The following is a 19,398-nucleotide window of genomic DNA, read 5'->3' on the forward strand; positions in this document are numbered from 1 at the left end:
GGCCGAGGAGGAGGTGGTGGGGGCGGCCGAGCCGTGCGTCCCCAGCAGCAAATTCGAGGACATTTACCGCCTGCTGGCCGAGGGCTGCTTCCCGCCCAGCTTCTGCTCCATCAAGAGGAAGAACCTCAAGCGCTACGCCCAGAAATTCGTCGTCGATGGTGGGAACCGGGAGACCTCGGGGGGCTGCGGGGTGGATCCGCTGAGGGAACCCGGGGGTGCCGCGCCGTTATTCCGGCGTCGCCTTGGGGGCGAAACGTGGGGATTTGGGGCGCTGTGTGGGTGCTGGGACCCTCTGTTGGAGGAGGGCTGGCTGTAAGTGAGGTCCCTGGGTCTGCGTGTGGGCTCAGCGCGAAGCTCTGCTGCTTTTGGGAGATGTCCCCGTCACCCTCACGGGAACGGCTGTGGGAGCGTCACGGGAAACAAAGCCGTCCCGCCCGCAGGTGGCTGCCTGTACTACGTGGGGCCCAAGAAGGAGGAGAAGCGCGAGGTGATTGTGGACCCCGAGCGCAGGCGGCAAGTCTTCCTGGAGAGCCACTTCACCGAGATCGGGAACCACCTGGGCCAGAAGAAGACAGTACACCGCATTCAGAGCCGGTACTACTGGCTGGGAATTGTGAAGGATGTTGTGGACTGGGTAAGTCTGGAGCAACGTCTTTGACTTTCCCAGGAGGTTCAGGCAGGAGTGAGCAGCTACCAGAGCCCTGGTGCAGGGATGGTGTTGCTCTTAGTGCTGTTGCTTTGAAGCCGTGCACTGGGCCACTCTGCAGGTGAAACTGCTGGAGCGTCTTGAGGCAGCTGGATAGATTGGATGTCTTTTCCCCTGAGCATCAGTAAACTTGCACAGGTAGGCATCCTCATGCAGGGCAGTTTTGGCCAGTGTGGGAATATGGGATTGGTTCAGACAAAGCGTTGCTGTGTTTAGCTTTGAGCAGGCTGGATTCCTTCCAGAGCTCCTCAGCTCCCCGAACTGCTGTAAAGAGAGGAGCACAGTGTTTCCACCAGCTCTCCTGGGCTGCTTGGCTTCACCTATTGTAATTCCCCTGCAGCAGGGCTCTGCAGCACGGCCTGCTTTGGAGAAGTGTGGCTACATTACGTGGTCCAGACGGTACCCCTCTGGTATCCTAGGGATGATAATTTCTCTATCCGTTAGAAAAAATGCAATAAATATTTACCCAAAACCAGGGTGAGAAATGTCTTTGCTATAGGCCACATTGAGAAAGTTGGTTATTGTGTCAGAGAAGGCTGTCTGGTGAGTTTTGTCAGAGATGAGTTGTGTCAGCCTGTTGTGTTCTGTTCTCTTTTTCTTACGTCCCTCTGTTTTTATTGGGTAGAAGGAAGCTGCACAGAGGTACTGTCCCTCTTACCCACTTATAACTTGTTCAGAATCTGACATAACTTGTGAGCATATTTTAAAATCCTTTGATACAGTTTTTCCCTTTCCAGATCAAAATGTGCGAAACATGCCAGAACGCAGAGCACAACAAAAACATATCACGGAAAACCAGACCTGTTAAAGTGGAGTCTCCCTGGGAAGTGCTGGGATTAGCTGTTCATGGTGAGTGTTTGTGGCTGTCTCACAAGCTCTTCAAGGTTTCTGCACCCGCTGTCGGGAAGCGTGGCAGATTTACGGTCACACGTGAGTGACAGCCGCCTACCTCTGTGGTGAAGAACTGCCAAGGAAGCCGTAGCAGCTTACCAGGGTGCAATCTGATCCAAATGACTGGCACAGTTCCCACTGCATACACAATAGGCGTTGTGTGGGTGTGAGTTACCACTCAGAATTGAGGCTGTGATGGGTGTGCTGTTACTAACAAAGGTCACAGGCTGTGCTGTCTAAATGACAGCAGAAAAGAGTTGAAGTATTTTGCCTTTTGGCAGCAGTTGTTTTCTGGGCTTGGTTTTTTACCTTCCCTGTTTGGGTGATATTACAACATCACATTTATTTATTTATGTATTTATTTTTAAATGTTTGTTTATGCAGGACCTTTTCCTGAGACGAGCCAGAGCAATACACATGTCCTCATTGTGACTGACTACTTCACTAAATGGATTGAGGCTGTTCCTCTGCAGAAGAAAGATGCCTTGTCTGTGGCTAAAGCGCTAGCTACCATTTTTTACAGGTGGGCTCTTCTCTTCTTGATTAAATTGCAGCTCTGCAGTGAGATATGGGGGTGCTCTAGAAACTGTGTTGAAATATGTGTTCACAAGATGGTTCTCCAGAAGAGTAGGAACTCTTCTGCAGGAGAGGCCATGCAGTGCCCCTCTCTTGCTGTCTACAGAGTCCTTTGGAATAGCATGTTATTGTCTTGTTAGCAGTGGAAAGGAGAAGGAAACATAAGTGGTTCACTTTTTGGCTCCAAGATCAAGAGAGCTGGTGCCCCAGTTCTCTACAGAATTATAAAATGTACTCTGATCCTTTGTAGAGAGTGTTTGTTTTACACTCATGTGGTACCTGCCGCCACTGTACCCTGTGGGAAATGCGTGCGGCCAGCAGAGACTTGCATTCAGAACAAGAAACTTTGCTTGTTTCTTCTGGTGCCTTATCATTCAAAAGCAAACTGGCTTGGCTATTTTGGAACAGATGCAGCCAACAGACCTCTCTCTGCTCTTGGGAGGTGCTTGGGAAGATGCCTGCTTCTTCAGCACCAGCTCCATTAGAGGACCTTTCTCCCTTTTGTATCCAGTTTCCCATACAGATTGAATGCCTCTGGCTCTGCCCTGTGGCGAGCAGAGTAAAGCAAGTTGTGTGTCCTCTTCTTATTCAGGTTTGGAGCATCCAAGAACATTTATGCTGGTGAGAGCTGGGACTTCTGTGAGGAGGTAGGTCAGGTGTTGGCAGTTTCAGGGAGAAACAACATGATCTTGAGTGTTTGCTTTTGATGAGAGCTACAACATGCCATGTACAGGGCGTGAGGAGCTGAAGCTGCCATCTCCCTGCCCCAGCCCTGTTGCCAGCAATAGGTGCTTTGCCAGTGCTTTCATGCTGTCGGGATTTGGAGCTGTGGTTATGTGGTATAAAGCCTTGAGCCACACTGCAGCTTCTTTGCCCAGAAGGAAAAAATCCTGTGAGATGATGGCTGTGAACTCTCTGCCCTACCCTGGGATTAACCCAGCTTGCCAGTGCTGTGGAAAACCACAAGCACAGTAATATTTGTTGCAACATGTTTTCTCCAGCTCTGACTTCTCTAGTGAGTTTTTCATGCCCAGTAATACTTTTCTCCCTCTTCTGTATTATCCTCATGCTGCCAGGGGGATTTCTACTTCAGTCTGTTTCATTATAAGCAGTATTTTGTTTCCTGCACTCTGTAGCTACATCCCAGTGGGGCAGTGCTGTCTCATACTGTGGAAGCTGCTCGCTGCTGCGGTGCAGACCTGCCTTGTTCTCAGGGCATGACTCCCTGCCTTTGCAGGTCAGCCGGCTTCTGTGTGAGCGCTGGAGCATCTCCCAGATTCTCACCCCTGCAAATCCTGTGGACTGTGTGGGCCTGGATCACCGCAGCGCTGAGGTGCTCAAATCCTCCATCTGCAATGTGGTGAATGAGAAGCCCAGTGAATGGGATGCCCACCTTGACCCTGTGCTCTTCGATTTCCGCACGTCGGTGAACTCTGCCACGAAATACACCCCTTTCTTCCTCATGTTCAACAGATACGTGTGCCTGTCGTCTGAGGTAATTCTGCAAGAGAGCACAGTTGTGCGTGAGGTTTGCCACTGACACTGCTACAGAGTAATAACCACGTGTCTATGCCTTGCAGGTGGATTTTGTCAAGGACTCAAAAGAGCAGAGCATTAGCTCTGCTAAGGCAGATGGCCTCCCACCATTCACAGCTGCAGTTCAAGAGCAGCAGAATGCGGTGAAGGAAATTGTAAGTCTTGCAGTGCCTTGAAGGGGTTTTGCAGCTAAGCCCCCCATCTATCCACAGATGCCATCCCACAGGAATCTCTTGCCTGCAGGCTTTCTCCCATTGCCAGGCACAGCGGGTGGTGCGTTGTGGCACTGGCAGCAGAGCCCTGCTTGGGCAACCAGGTGTCCTGCCCTGGCTGGGTCACCGATTCTGCTTGCAGGAGAAGCAGGGCAAGAGCTGTGGTTTAACAGGAGGTGTTGTGAGCTTCCAATAGCTTCAGCCTAGATCCCATTCTGCCCTCTACTGATGGAGAACTCTGAGCACAGCCATTAAATAATGCTTTCTTAACACAAGGTCTCCTGGAAGTTTGGGGTTGTTGAAGTGAGGCTGGAAGGTCCCTGTTTAATCCCTTCCTTGCCCTGAGGTGCAGCCGGTGATGCTGACCTTGGCACAGCTTTTGCCAACTAAGTTGCAGCATGGTTGAGCTGATTTTTAAACTACCTCTCTTTTAAGCCCAACCAAAGCTATCCGCTTTGCAGGTGATCGCCAATATGACCACAGCCTACAAGCGGGAGCGGAAGACCATGAAAGGAAAAGTCGGATTCTGCCCTCTCTTACATTCAAAATGGAAGAAAATGTGTTTGGGAGCAACGGTGCCTCTTCCCTGAAGAAGCTGAAGAAGGGCCAGTTTGTGTCCTTCCAAATCGAAACAGTCCTGCCAAATGAGCAGAGTATGGCTGAAGTGAAGAAAACCAGCTAGCTTCTGAGGCTTTGCTAGGTGTCCCATGGGGCTGGGGACAGTAGTGTGAACTGTTCCTGAGGTTCTTGTCCCAGCTGGGGTCCAGGCACAGACACCTGCTCAGTCTGGGGGGGCAAGGAAGGGGAAGGTTCAGACAATGGGGTCTGTTCCATCTCATCCCAGTCCAGGCTGGGACCATCCCTACAACACAGTGAAGTGGCACCATTCTCATTTATGCTTGGGCAGCAAGGGACTCTGTCTTGGCAAGAGCTCCACCTTGAACACAGCTTGGGAACTGCCCCACTGGGGGTAATTGCAGCAAGGCCTGGGGAGGGCTCTGGGTGCAGGTGAGGAAAGCACCAGGAACAAGACTCAGCCAAGTTGCAGTCCATCTCCTGTGGTTTAAAACAGCTCTTCCCACTTTTCAGGGACATGGGAAGGGCCATGCCAGGTCTGGCAGCATCCCGGGGACATAGGGATGGCTCAGTGTGAGTTTTTTAGTTGCAACCACTCATTAGCAAAAATAAAATCAACAATAGAACATGAGATTTTTATTTTCTGTTTATCCAGGCAGAGAAAAATGACTTCTTCCTTAGTGACATCACTGTTCTGTACTCTCCAGAGATGGGGTGAAATGTAGATCTGTGCTGGAAGGGTTGTTGAGGCTGAAGTACAGCACCAAGGAACCCTGAATGTTGCAGTAGTGACCCTGAGCATGGTGTCACACGTCACCCACCTGAGAGCACAGGTCTGGTGTCACACTTGCTGCCCACCTGGGTGCACAGATGCAGAACGTAGAGGAGGTTGAGCACTGCTATCCCTCTGGAGTTGGCATGCGTTTGTCCACACTCAAAGACAAAAGTATTTATAAGCTGGATTTCTTGAAAATAAGTCCTTCACTGCACTCCTTGCTTTAGGGATTAATTTAAAACCTCATCAAGCTGCATTAGAGCACCTTTAGATTTTTCCTATTCGCTCCAGTGCTGTAGAAATAAAATAAACTCGCATCCTTGGGCCTTCTGCAGCATTTTGCAACGGGAAGGGAGCCTAAGGGTTCGGGTGGAGCGGGATCCGGTTCCCCATCCATCCCTTCGCTCGTCCCCGTTCCCAGCGCACGGAGGCGCTGCCGGGACCGCTCTGCAGCGTGGGGGCGTGGTCAACGTGGAGGGGCGTGGTCACGACTGAAAGCCCCGCCCCCCACCGACCTTCGCCCGCATCGGTCGCACCGGGCCGGAGCCGCCGCAGGTAGGAGCAGGGTCGCGTCTGGATGCGTGAGTGGAAGCGGGCACGTTCCGGGTGGGTTTTACCTTCTGGCTTTAGGATTTGCTGCGTAATCCTCTGTGCATAGAAAAAAGAAAAGGGGTAGGGGGTGGGGAGGGGGGGAAGCATTGCGTGGGGAAGAGCTGCCCCCGCGTGATGGCAAGGGCGGAGTCCCCGCTCCGAGCTGCTTTGTAATCTTCTCTTGGGATATTTATTGGGTGCCACCCTATTGCATGCTGACAGTGCTGACCGTTCGTGGCTTGCTCCAAATTAATAAATATTCTGAAGGGTGATATGGCCGCTGTGGCCGTCATGCTTTTATTTACCGGATTGTATTTAGATATTATGTATTGTTTCTCAAAGAGGATAATCTTTTACAAAACAGAACTGCTCTCCATTATGTTCTGCTATGCCTTGACACTGTTTTTTATTGCATGTTTGATTTCGGCTTCATCCCAGGAAATCAGGGAGGGACCCTCAGACCACAAACGTCTGAGCCCAGAAACTCCGCAGCCCCATAGCGCAAGGCATGAGGGCTGCATGGATGTCCTGTGCCCATGTCTCAGTGTCACCCAGCCAGGATGAGGTTTCACAATGAGGCACAAGAACCCCAGAATGCTTGATGTTGGAAGGGACCTCTGGAGATCATCCAGCCCAAGCTGCCTGCACAAGCAGATTTTAGATTTGTGATAGATGGAGTCGTCTTGAAAGGGGTGGAGTTTGTCTTCATTTGTGCTTTTGACTTTGTAAAAGTCAAAGTGAGGGTGTATAGAGAGGAAGAGCAGAGGATGAAGGAACAGATAGCAGTGTTTGAGATCAGGACAGTGGGTGGCTGTTGTGGCCTTCCCCAGTGGCACTTGCAACTCCATTAACTCTTCATGGCTAATAACAACTCCGCCCCTTCTTCTCACCCTGTGCACAGGCTGTGGCCATGTCCTCCCTGCGCTAGGTCTGTCCCCCACCTCCTCGAGGATGCGTGCCTGGAAAGCGGTGGCCAGCACACTGGTGCTGAGTGGGGCCGATGTGGTGGTCACCACGCTGCTCTATGCTCACGGCCGGCGTGGTCAGGACATCCTTCAGGACCTGCGGCACTTCAACATCTTCAACTCGCTGCTGGACATCTGGGGGGGCTGTCTCTACCGTAGCTGTGTGCTGCTGGGGGCCGCCATCGGGGTGGCCACCAACACGGCCTATGGCCCCCGGCGCCTCAGGGCCTCGCGGACCTTCATTGCTGTTGTCTGCCTCCTTATGGGCATCTACATGATGGTGAAGCTGCTGCTCTATTCTGAGGTGCGGAGGACCATCAGGGACCCCTGGTTCTGGGGGCTCTTTGCTTGGACCTACGTGGCGTTAGTGGCCACCTTTGGGCTGTGGCAGCTGCTGGCCTGTGTCACATCTTCCCGCGAGGCGCTGGGGCATGGCTCTGAGTCCCGCACCGAGGCAGAGGAGAGTTGCGACGCCCCACGGGACAAGCGAGAGGAGGCAGCGGGACCCACCATCCATAAGCTGCTGTCCTACACCAAACCAGATGCCGTCTTCCTGGGTATTGCTTCCTTCTTCCTCCTTGTGGCCGCGCTCGGTAAGTAAAGGAGCTGGAGGGGGCTGTGGGATGTTCTGCTGTTCACTGAGAGGGGAGGAGCCATGTTGGGGGCTTGCTCACAGGCTGAGGGAAAAATTAAATGGGGCAAAAAAATGCAGTGGAGGATAAAATGCCATGGAAAATGAAACTTTTCCATTACTTGCTAAGGTTTGTGCCTCTTGCTACATCTTGTGTGATGGGCAAATAATTCTGTGGTTGGGATGGAGGCTGACTGTACGCCTTCATGGTTGGGAATACCAACCCATGGTTGGATCCTGGACCCACCTGGTGTGTCTGTAACTCTTTATCCTGTGCTTCTGCATCAGGAGAGACTTTCCTGCCCTACTACACAGGGTTGGCCATTGACGGCATCGTGGTGCAGAAGAGCATGGACCGCTTCTCCACAGCGGTGCTGGTCATGTCGCTGCTCGCCATAGGAAGGTAATCGCAGGGGTCGGAGCTCAGCAAGGATATATGACTGCTCTGTACTGTTACATGGTGGTGGTCATGAGATTTTCCATGTCCTTTTGCCAGTGCTGGGGGAGCAGGCACAGGGGATGGGCTCCCTGGTGATCACTGTCCCTGCCCGAAGCTTGTCATGACAGGGATTAGGACCACTGTCCCTATGTTGGTAGCACCCACGGGAGGCATGGGCTGGTTTAATCATTACTAACCAGGGTGGAAAGTGATACCAACACAGCATTTCCCAAGCACTCGATATGGGTGCTGGTGTGTTTGTGTTGCTGAGGAGTGGGTTTCGTGTCCACCGGTCTATAACGTTTCTTATCTGCAATTAGCTCATTTGCCGCAGGTATCCGGGGCGGCGTTTTTACGCTCATATTTGCAAGACTGAACATCCGCCTTCGCAACTGCCTCTTCAGGTCGCTGGTGTCTCAAGAGATGAGTTTCTTTGATGAGAATCGCACAGGTGGGTTCTCCTTTCCCCTGGATTTACTCTATTCCAGCACATGGTATTTTTCCCCCTTGGTTTACCCTCTCTTCAGGGCCTTTTAGAGGTGGTATCTAAATGCTCGTGTTTAGATACAGCAACAGAAAGCTCTTCCTTTTGGGTGCTTTCTTGCCACAGGGGTCAGGATTGCCCAGCACCTTGGGAATGCCACATTGCCACCAAACAGCCTGATATCCTGCGGCCCCAGGGCTGGCATTTTTATCTCTAGTCATCTCATTCCCAAAATACTTCCATTCTTCTTTCTGTACCTCCCTTCAGTTTCCACTGCTCAGCTGCCCTCCATTTCTGCTCCAGGCACTGGAAACCTCAGACATGTAAAGCTCACTATGCGTGCTTGTGGCTTTTCCTCCTTGCCATCTAGTCCTGTCCTCATCTGTCATTCTGGTGTGGTCCCAGTCAGCTGCAACTTTTCCCATACTTAATTTCTTTTTGGCAATATTTTTAGTTTTGAGGCTGTTGCCATATTTAGCAGTTGCTGCCTGTTGCCCGGTTAGCTAAGGACACTGGATATGTTATTGTAAGTGGGATATGGGTAACCCTAGACTAATAGTTATGCAGTAGCATGGGACTTCAGCCCTGGCTTCACTGGAACACAGGCCAAGTACTTAGAAATTCAAGGTGGCATTTGATTCCACTGCAGGAGCTTTGCCCTTAGTGGCTGCACTCACATTCTCCAGGTCATTTGGGTCACCTCCAGGCTGTGGACACAGCTAAACCTCCTCTGCCCTCTCTGAAGCTCCCTGGCACTCTGTAGGGTGAACTGTGCTAGGCATACTCCTGGTCCTCTAAGGACAGCAGGGAGAGTTGCCAGCAGTCGGCTGGTGGAGGGCTCCTGGCTTCAATTAAAAATGAACTGGAAGCTGTGTTTAGATCAGCAAACACCCACTGGTGCACCCACGTGGGATGCTCTCCTGGTACAGTGCAGGGCCAGTCCCCTGTGCTATCCTGCAGCCAACCTGAGCAACCCAAAGATGTAGCTCCTGCTTTCAGACAGGTTTCATGTCTTTTGCACATGCAGCAATTTGAACTCCTCTGTTTTGCTTCACATCCCCAACAGCGGCCATCCTCTTCCATGTTACCCTGCAGACCCCATCAAGGGGCTGAGTTGGATGAGGAACTCCATCTGCCAGGAGACTGCTATGCAGTCTGCGGGATGGGACGCGGAACATGGACAGGTGATGACCTGCCACAGTGACGTGTCCCTGCTCTCCCAACCCTTCGTTCTTTTAGGGGATGTCATCTCCCGCCTGACATCGGACACAACCATTGTGAGTGACCTGGTCTCCCAGAACATCAACATCTTCCTGCGCAATGTGGTGAAGGCCACAGGGGTGATCTTCTTCATGTTCAGCCTCTCATGGAAGCTCTCGCTTGTCACCTTCATGGGCTTCCCCATCATCATGCTGGTGTCTGACATCTATGGGAAGTACTACAAGGTAGGCAGGAGCAACTGGCATACCTGTACCACAGTGCTGGTCTGTCCCCACTGTGGGAGTTACAGGTGGCTTTGGAGCTCGTTGGGTTGATACTCAAGTGCTTTGCTGCTTGCAGTACGAGCACGATGGCAGCATTACAGCTATGTGGGCAGGTGGCACAACCTTGGCTGTCAGCTCCACGCTCAGAAGCTGAAGTGTCTCAGGTCTGACACAGGAGGTAGCTTGGCTGTGCACTGTCCAATGTGTGCCTGCTTGTTCCCATACCATCTGTCCTCTCCAATCCCTTTGGAGTAAATCAAATTGGGGTTAAACCCAGCCCAGTGCTTCCTTCCTATGCCAAGGACTGTCCCCTGTGGCTAATGCTGTGTCCTGTGGACTGTACAAGCTCCACACCACATGCTCCCTGTGCTGGTTGTTAATGCTTTCAGTAAGCACAGCCCTGCTTTCCACTGTCCCAAGGTCAGGGCTGTATCCCATCGCTCAACCTTGGTGCTCATGGACTTGGAAAAGTCACTGTGTTCTCTCCAGAGCCTGTGGGAGAGCTGCCGTGGGCAACTGGGCATGTGTTGAGCACCCTTTGTTTCTGCTTCCCGCAGAAGCTCTCCAAGGATGTGCAGAACGCCCTGGCCAAGGCCAACAACACTGCCGAGGAGACCATCTCCGCCATGAAGACTGTCCGCAGCTTTGCCAATGAGGAGGCAGAGGCAAATGTGTACTGGCAGAAGCTGCAGCAGGTGTACAGACTCAACAAGCGGGAGGCCCTGGCGTACACTTACTATGTGTGGTCCAGCGGGGTAGGTGGCCTGCCCCAGGGACTGGCTGGGGACATGGCTTCAGGTGACAAAATGTGTGCGGAGTGTTGTGTGTGCTGGTCTCAGGGAGTTTTGTGGGATGAGCCCAGCCTTGATGTCTGCTCCCCTCTGTCAAAAATATATTCCATCCTCCCTTAGGGGAGCATCACATCGTGGTGCTGAACAGTCTGTTTTCTCTTGTAAATAAGAATGGAATTGATAACTGCTCAAGGTCGTGGAAAACCTCATGTTTTCAGGCTGCTGCATTGCGTGCCTTTGCCAGCTCATCTCCAGCAGTTCCGGCTGGGAAAACAGCCACAATGTTGGTTGAGATTCTGCTCAGAAGCAGAGATTTTCTACATGTGGGCGGTGGTGAAGGGAGGCTGTGCTGGTTTGTTGTTTGATTTAGGTTTTATTTTGCAAAACGTTTTTTTCTTTGCTGAGAACAGATGGTTTGGGGCTCCTCTTGTATGAGAGGAGACCCTCACATGGAGCCTTCACCCTGTGCATTGTTCCTGAGCAGCCAGGTGAAGCCAGCAGTGGGAACTGGGACAGAATGGATCCCACTGAGTCAGAAAAGGCAAAACTGCTCCTGTGGGGCTTGTGTAAAAAGAAGCTGACAGATATAGCACAGCCCTGGTGGAGTCTCTCTCAGAGGAAACAGAATCTTAAGGTCAGATCTTGGCAGAGAGAGAGAGAAGAGGAACTTTTTCCCCATGTTTTCCCTCTCTGTCAACTCATAGCCAACGGCCCTTCCCACTGACTGTGATCCCAGCAAACGCTGGGCACTCATGTCACCCTGTATCAGGCAGCCTGCATGCCAAATGTTGCATGGAGCACTGGGCATTGCAGAGGGTGAAACATCAGGACCACATCAGGGCTGGTCTGTTATCTTTGCTGAGTAGGTGGTGCCCCCATACACTGATTTCAAGCAAGAGTTGAGGTTATCCTTCAGGGACTTGTATACCCAAGGAGGATTTTGTGCATTAGCTTTTGGCTTGGTTTTGTGCTCTAAATTAAAATATGTCATATAACACAGAGGTTATTTTAGCAGTAAGGTGACTGTATGTGTTGGATAGTTTGAGTGTGGGTTATGCTAGTCCGAGAGACGTCCATGAGACGCTCTGTTATTTCAGATAAATCTGTCTTCCTTCACTGTTGCCACTCCAGGCTTGTATTTTTTGAATTCCTTTAGTCAGCCCAGCTAACTAAGTTGTTTCTCCCTTCTCATACCCAAGCCATGTGCTGATAGGAATGCTGGGTTTGGGGCTCAGAGAATAAATATCAGCTGCTGAATTGCAGTCTCCTGTGTAACTACAATTGCACTGGAGTGTTGTCTGTCCTTGCTGATTTTGGGCTGTTTGCTTGCTTTCAGCTCACCCTGCTGGTGGTCCAGGTCAGCATCCTGTACTATGGAGGGCACCTCGTGATCTCAGGGCAAATGACGAGTGGAAACCTGATATCCTTCATCATTTATGAGTTCGTCTTAGGAGACTGCATGGAGGTGAGTTTGTTTGATCATTCCAGGCAACCTCATATCACAGTGTTTGACTTCGAGATTATCTCAACCCCCGCAGTCACAGGACTGGAGCCAGTGTTGCCTTCCCTACCACTGCTGTGGCTTTGCCTATCTGCAGTCTGATTCTCCCCTCTGCTTCCTGCTCCATTTCCACTGTGACCCCATGAATACAACCACTGCTAACACCTTGACGCTTGAAAGCATCTGAAGCACCTCATCACAGATAAGACAATCAGTACTAAAGGGGTTGGGCTACTCCTGCTGAAGGGGAGAGTCCTGGCTGCCTTCCAAGCATGTTTTCTGGTGTGAAGGATGCAGAGATTGCGTGGCTGCCTGTTCAATTTCGGAATTCATTAAGAGCTTAATTATATTACATTTTTTAACTCTCCCTGGAATAGGCTGCAAGCTGCTGCATTGGCAGCGCATTAGCAACTTGGGATTGTGGGTGGGATGGGAGCCCACTCAGGGCTGCTTTCCCATTGCAAAGGCGTAAGCCTGGCCAACTGAAGCAGAAATTAGCAAGTCCAGATTTCCTCACAGCCAAGCCTGGTTTCAGTGCTGCTTCATCCTTCGTGCAGCAGCACAGCAGAGCTGGAGGCAGCTCACCCAGCTCTCACCATCTGTGCTGATAGCTACAGGCTCTGGTGTTGTTTCCAGGCTGTAGTTTTGGTGCGTTTGAGGCACTTACAGTACAGGCTGTTCATCAGTTCTGAGTTTAACACTGAAATTAGACAGCAAGATGGAGGCTATTCCAGCAAAGCTAGTGTCAGTGTATAGTAGTTGTAGTGGGAGGAAGTACAGTAGATCATTGGGACCATATTCCTAGGGGGAACAGCCATATCAGCTGCCTAATGGTGGTGTAGAAAGGTCCAGCTTGAGGCTGCTTTGCATTTGTAATGTGTGTGCTAGGGGACAAGCCAACTGTTCCGGGGCTGGTGCAGCACACTGTCATATGCAGATACATTCAACCATTGGATTGGAGAGCTGCTGGTCGTGGGCAAAGAGGCATGGAAGGAAGATTTCAGCAGAAGTTTGGGTCATGTATCTCCTGGCACACCTCTTCCCAATTCATCTGTTTACTTCTTGTATTCCCCTGTGTCTACCCATGCAAAAACCCCTTTAGATGATGTTTCCTCTACCTTGGGTAAGGGCAAAAGTTCTCTTTTTCTGCCTGATGACCATAGTTAATATCAGAGAGTGCTTCAACTGTTCTCCTTATGAGTTGTTCCGATTGCTATTTCCATAGCAGGAGAGTCTAACCATTGCCTCTTCCCTTCCAGTCTGTGGGCTCTGTCTACAGCGGCCTGATGCAGGGAGTGGGTGCTGCTGAGAAGGTGTTTGAGTTCATCGACCGCAAGCCAACAATGGTCAACGATGGGTCGCTGGCCCCAGACCATGTGGATGGAAAGGTGGAGTTCAGAAATGTGACGTTCTCTTACCGCACTCGTTCCGCAACACAGGTCCTCCAGGTGAGCCCCACTGGTGCAGGGCATTCCTCACCACGAGGCATCTTGTGATGTTTCTTCATAATGACCATAACCAATCCTCAACCTGTGGGGAAGGTCATTTGCCCTTTTTGAGATGCATAAAGGCAGCCTCAGCAGCATGCTGGCAAGCAGATTATAGTGAACAGCAGGTGTTTAGGGCTGGCTTTCCTTACAGAGAATTAGATTTATTAATAAAATCCTTGTTCCCAGCTCAGACATTAAACACGTCAGCATGGTGCAGGGCTTTGTGCCAAGCTGTCTCAGGCTGCTTCCACGTGAGAGAGGCTGAGGTCATGGGGCAGGGTGAGCAAGCAAAGAGGTTGGTTACTTTGCAGTTTTTGGAGGTCCTGCTGCACAGGCAGCAAAATTCAGAGCAAATGTGGAGGCTTCATGCTTCCTAAGAGGAAGCTGAGAGAAGAAAACAGTTAGTCTTTTGAAGGTGAGATGGCCAAAGTGGCACACCAGAGTGGTTGGTTGGGGGGGATCTCCTTAGCCATCTTTTGGTCACCTCTCCTGTGCAGTGCTCAAGCCACTGCTCCAGGACCCTGATGAAGGCCAGCACCTGAGCACATTCTCCCATCCATGTTGCAGAATGTGTCCTTCACCCTGCACCCTGGCAAAGTGACAGCACTGGTGGGCCCCTCGGGGAGTGGGAAGAGTTCCTGCGTCAACATCCTGGAGAACTTCTACCCTTTGCAAGATGGGCAGGTGCTGCTGGATGGGCATCCCATTAACATGTATGATCACAAGTACCTGCACTCAGTGGTACGAGCGACTGATAAGTGTATTCTAGCTATCACTTGCTGTGGTCAGAGGGAATTATGGCAGTGTTGTATATGGCTATGGGTTTAATCTGGAAACCTCTAAAGTGCCCAGAAAGCTGGAGGTGGTCCAGGAAACAAATTCAGATAATTTGAGGGGGTAGGGGAGGAGCAGAAGGGAACAAGGTGGTGATTGGTTTTAGGGGAAGGAGGAAGTCTGCTGAAAACAGAACAAGAAATGTGTTTTGTTTTGTTTTTTGGCCAACCCAAAAGGAGTACAGTTTTGGTTGTTTGATTATTGATAGTCTCAGCTGGTTTTGGAAAAAGTGTTTTGCATTCCCACAGAATATTCTATCTTAAGATCTTAAAATCACTGTCAGGTCATGAGGAGTTAAATTACTTGGAATTCTGGAAGCAGCAGAGGAGTGCTTTGTCCAGGCCTCTAGCTCTGTCTTTGTGTCAGCACAGATCAGCCTCCATCTTCTCTGCAAGTAACTGCCCACTTTGTTTGCCCCCAGAGTGAATGGCCTCGGGAGCAGCAGGAAAACCTGAAAACAATTGATCAGAAGCAGGCTGGAAAGACAGAGTCAGTGTGACTAATTGACATTCTCTGCCAGTGCTGAGTGAAAATTAAAAGACAAGCAAGTCTTTCAGCTTAGCAAGCCTGGTGTCGTGCTAGGAGCATGGGGAGAAGTCAATTAAAATGACCATATCCTACTGGTTCTCTCCGCGTCCAGTTCTAAGCAATAATTTGGAGGGTTCAATTTATTTCAATATAGACTGTTTAACAAAGCAGGCTGAATTCAAGAGTGAGCAGCAATGTCTGTACAGTAGAACAGGGAGGCTGTTGCTAAGCAATTAAGGAATTGCAGCAGCTCTTAGCTTCCTAATTTGCCTCAAGCAGAGAATTGGCAAGACTGGGCAAAGCTCCCTCCAGCCTACATTGTCCCTGCAACTGGTTTTCCATACTGAGAAGTGCAAGGAGTTCTGGGAGTTCTGGGTCTGGAGCAAAACCACAACAGGGACCTGGAGTGGGGAGCTCATCCCAAGTGCCAGCATATCACACATTTCCTTTTCTGCACAGTAGCTTCCAGCAGACAACATAAAGTGGATTGGGACTGGCACTGGGCACCTAGCAGCATTGCTGGAAGCTCACACCGAGGCATTTCTGTGCCTTGATCCTTACCTAATGGGAACAAATGCTGATAATCTGGGATGCTGGTTGGCCATTGTGTCTTCTGCTCCCAACCCGCTGCTCTTCCCTTCCTTTCTGCAGATCTCCCTGGTCAGTCAAGAGCCAGTGCTGTTTGCTCGCTCTATTGCCGATAATATTTCTTATGGCTTAGCTTCAGCCTCTTTTGAGTCGGTTGTTCAGGCTGCCCAGAAGGCTAACGCACACGCCTTCATCACGGAGCTACAGGATGGCTACCACACAGGTACCAACAAACCTCTGTTTGCACCAAAAGCATTCTGTACTGAGGGAGCCATGAGAAGGTAGGGGCTTCTCCTTGTTGCTTCAGCTGTGCTGCCTCCAGAGCCCATCTTACAGCAGTACAGCCATGTGGGTCAGCACAAGAGAGAAGTCAGGGTTTGGTTGATCTCTCAGGCTCAGTGACTTCTTGCTCTGGGTCCTTCCATGTGCATCAGTCCCTCACACACTGGGACAACAGTGGGGAACTTTCTGCTGGAGGGAAGGGCTGCAGCCTTGAAGGTGTTTAGTATATTTAAACTGCTTTGTTAAGTGAATAAACAGAATAGCATTTGCCTCATCTTTGCTTCAGAGCATTATACTGTCCTGGTGTTGTTGGCTCGGTGCTGAACTTAATAGCAATTGCTGATTTTTATCTTGACTGCTCCTTCTCTCTCTTGATCCAACAGAGGCAGGTGAAAAAGGAGCTCAGCTATCAGGTGGCCAGAAGCAGAGAGTGGCTATTGCCAGGGCCTTGATCCGAACCCCTCCCATCCTAATCCTGGATGAAGCCACAAGTGCACTGGATGCAGAGAGTGAACATGCGGTGAGCGGGTGACTTGGGTGTCTGGGCTGAAGAAGCAGTCTGGGGTTGAAGGAAAGGTTACAGCTTCAATTTCTAGCCCGTAGACAAACATGCAGGAGGGAGGAGTACCCAAGCTAAAATTTGAACTAAGGCACCAGACAAGCCATGCTGAGCCATGGTTTATCTGGCTGGGATATGATGACCAAACAGTTCTACCAGTAGTCTCCTTTGGTCTGGCTAGTTTACTGGCACAATGAAAAGCTGGTTCAACATGCTGGCATGAGGACAAGCCTCCCAGTGCTAGAGGATGAGTGCTGCACGAGTGTGATCTCAGGGCAGTTTGTGGGTTTGCAGGATGGGGTGAGGCTCTTCAGCAGGGCTAGCGCTACATGGCCTCCAGATTTGCACCCCGGCTCTAACAAGAGCTCAACATACAAGATCAGGCCTGTCACTTTACCACTCTGTTACCAGCAGTGGAGGTGTGCATTCCCCATCTGAAGGCTGGCTGCACTGAGAGAGAATTTGGGGCTGCACACTGAGACGGGATGGCCATAGGGCCACAGGGGGCCCTGCCTTTGTGTCCCCAGCATAACCAGAGGAGAGCAAACCTCCTGTCCAGAGATTTCTTAACTCGGAGCCACCAAGCTGCTCTCCTCCCCACCAACACGGTGCCAGTGCTGCTCATACACTAACATCTTTTCTTCCCTCAACAGATTCAGCAGGCGATTTACGGTGACTTGCAGAACCACACAGTGCTTGTCATAGCTCACAGGCTGAGCACTGTCGAGAAGGCACACAACATCATTGTGCTGGACAAGGGCCGCGTGGTGCAGCAGGGCTCACACAAGGAGCTCATGGAAGAAGGAGGTCTTTATTCCAAGCTGGTGCAGAGACAGATCCTGGGGCTCGAGGCGGGTAGCGCAGACAGCCGCCAACCCACAGCCCGGGGGGATTCAGCGAAGGCGCCCGGCGGGCTGGAGGGAGAGTTCAGGATAGACCATTCCCTCCCAGCTGCGGCACAGGACGACTGTAACAACACAGCTCATAAGTGAGAGCAGCGAGGGCTGGGGCTGGAGACGCATGCTGGACGCAGCGGCAGGAGGTGGCTTGCCGACGGGCCGGCGCGCTGCACAACGTGCCCGTTTGCTCATCCTGCGTGCGCCACACACCTTTGCACACACACAACCACACACTATAGAGCTTCCTGCATTACTGCCCAGTGGGCAGATGCCTGCTGGTTAAACAGGGAAACAGATTTGGGAGTTGGGACTTTAGCAATTCCCAACATTTCTACTGGGTTTCTTTTCTTACTACCAGTAATTCCTCACAACTGGGACTTTTCTTCCATTGATATGCATGTGTAACTGATATTAACTGTAATGGATGTAAAATGCATGCAGGGAGGGGAAATTCCCTTCCAGGAATTCAGGGGGTGGCTCTTGTAGCCAGATGGAAAAGCAGCGACTGGAGAAGGTCCTGCTCCTGCTGTCGATCTGTGGAGCCAGTCTGAAGTCTGTAGGGATCTCCCTTTGGCTTCAGTGAAAACTGGATCACTCTCGTGGGGCTGAATGCCAGGAGAGTTTTGCACTGAGTGCCTGCAGGCTCAGGTTCACAACCACAGCTGCTGAGCTTGTTTCATGTAGTAACCATCCTTTCTGGAATAAGCCAGGGGACCAGGAGGCAGGTGTTGCATTTAGATTTGCTCGTGGTGCTTGGTGGGTATGTGGTTTTGTTTTTAAGGATGAAGAGTTTTACCCTAATTGGGTTAGGGTGAGGGAGTTTTTTTGTTGTTTTTTTTCTTATATTTCCATATGCACTATACAATGTCTGTCCAGCTCCAGCATCCTATAAAATGTAGTCCGTTATTTCAGTATTTTTTTATATCTCACAACCCTGGTGCTGGTTTGAAAAACACTACTAAAGACAGGCATAAAATACTAAAAGACAGCACTTTATAAATCCCACTGAAGCTTTGTTCAGCTTCAGGCAACGCTAGTGACTTCATTGCATGGGAAACCCATACAGTCACTTCCTTGAAGTCAAACTTCTTCTGCCTGAAGTTGAAAATGTATTTGAATACTATTTATTAACTTTGAGTAAGAGTGAAAGAAAGAAAGCTGTTGCTCCTAGCCCTTCTGCATAATGGCTCTGGCTTTGTAGTTTTATCCTGCCATAGATTAGTGGTGAAGCTTATGCAGGCAGGCAGATGCTATTGAAAAATAGCATTGGATTTTATATGGGAATGATTGACTCAGAATGTGCATCGTTAAGAAATGATCTCAAGCACTTTAGCTCTCATGTTTTCCAATATTTGAATGCTGCTGTGTTTTCCTTTTTGGCAGTTTTGTTGTTGGTAATGTTTTGTTTTTGCTCAGTAATGTTTTACAAACTCTTTAGTGTCCTTGAGGAGGGATGCTCAAAAGAAAAATAAAATACTACCTCTGCCACTGAACATTGAGCCCCGGTGGGGGCTGTGTTTTTGCATTCAGAATATCTGGAACTTCAAGGTAACATTAATTGGGAGGTGATAGACAGACACCCTCGTGGGGAATAAAAACTACCTACAGAGAATTGGGTTTCTAACAGCCGTGAAACGGTAAGAATAACCTATTCAAGAACTTGTTTTCATCCCAGATCCCATCTGATAGTCAGTCTCACACAAAAGGACAGGCAGTATAACCTGTTGTCAAAGCACAGTGCTCTGTAGCTGAAGTCTTTTTAGCTGCTTGCTTTTGTGATATGATAAAAAGCTGTGCCTCAGGAGGAGAGCTCTCTTTGGCTTATCTCCCTCAATTTAGGAGGGTATCACAATCCGAAGCCTCGTTTAAGTCATTCATCATTCATCACTTCCCTAAATAAAAGTATATTTCTGCCTGATGAAAATCTTCATTGTGGGTATGAAAAGTTTGGAGATTCCACCCAGCACCAGAGGGCAAGCAATTAAATCTGCATCCTTATCAGTAACTGTGAGCAGAATGCAGACAGTGGTTTGTAGAAGTGGAGTTGATTGCTGGTTAAT

The 19,398-nt window shown here is 50.3% G+C and overlaps 1 protein-coding gene across 4 annotated transcripts; it reads left to right on the forward strand.

Annotated features, from left to right (window-relative positions):
• Positions 1–5,270: 5,270 nt before the first annotated feature.
• On the forward strand, positions 5,271–18,831 carry ABCB9 (ATP binding cassette subfamily B member 9). 4 transcript variants are annotated; one of them, XM_010720100.3, is made up of 12 exons: positions 5,271–5,878; positions 6,765–7,421; positions 7,748–7,862; positions 8,219–8,349; positions 9,622–9,827; positions 10,424–10,621; positions 11,994–12,122; positions 13,418–13,606; positions 14,216–14,389; positions 15,662–15,821; positions 16,264–16,400; positions 17,093–18,831. In XM_010720100.3, exons 2-12 carry the CDS (start codon positions 6,815–6,817, stop codon positions 17,429–17,431), a joined length of 2,385 nt encoding a protein of 794 aa, XP_010718402.1. In that variant the 5' UTR covers positions 5,271–5,878; positions 6,765–6,814; the 3' UTR covers positions 17,432–18,831. The 4 variants fall into 4 exon arrangements, with proteins under 4 accessions (XP_010718402.1, XP_003210962.1, XP_010718403.1 ...); XM_003210914.4 differs by having other exon boundaries at positions 5,271–5,827; XM_010720101.3 differs by having other exon boundaries at positions 5,271–5,827; positions 7,775–7,862.
• The last annotated feature ends 567 nt before the right edge of the window (positions 18,832–19,398 follow it).

The sequence above is a fragment of the Meleagris gallopavo genome, chromosome 17 (genome assembly GCF_000146605.3).
Source record: "Meleagris gallopavo isolate NT-WF06-2002-E0010 breed Aviagen turkey brand Nicholas breeding stock chromosome 17, Turkey_5.1, whole genome shotgun sequence".
NCBI lineage: Eukaryota > Metazoa > Chordata > Aves > Galliformes > Phasianidae > Meleagris > Meleagris gallopavo.

Excerpts from the sequence above, each read along its gene's own strand:
- ABCB9 (XM_010720100.3), top strand. The coding sequence starts at position 6,815 with ATGCGTGCCTGGAAAGCGGTGGCCAGCACACTGGTGCTGAGTGGGGCC. Across the intron at positions 7,863-8,218 it reads TCGCTGCTCGCCATAGGAAG|CTCATTTGCCGCAGGTATCC; the intron begins GTAATCGCAGGG and ends ATCTGCAATTAG. Across the intron at positions 9,828-10,423 it reads TCTATGGGAAGTACTACAAG|AAGCTCTCCAAGGATGTGCA; the intron begins GTAGGCAGGAGC and ends TGCTTCCCGCAG.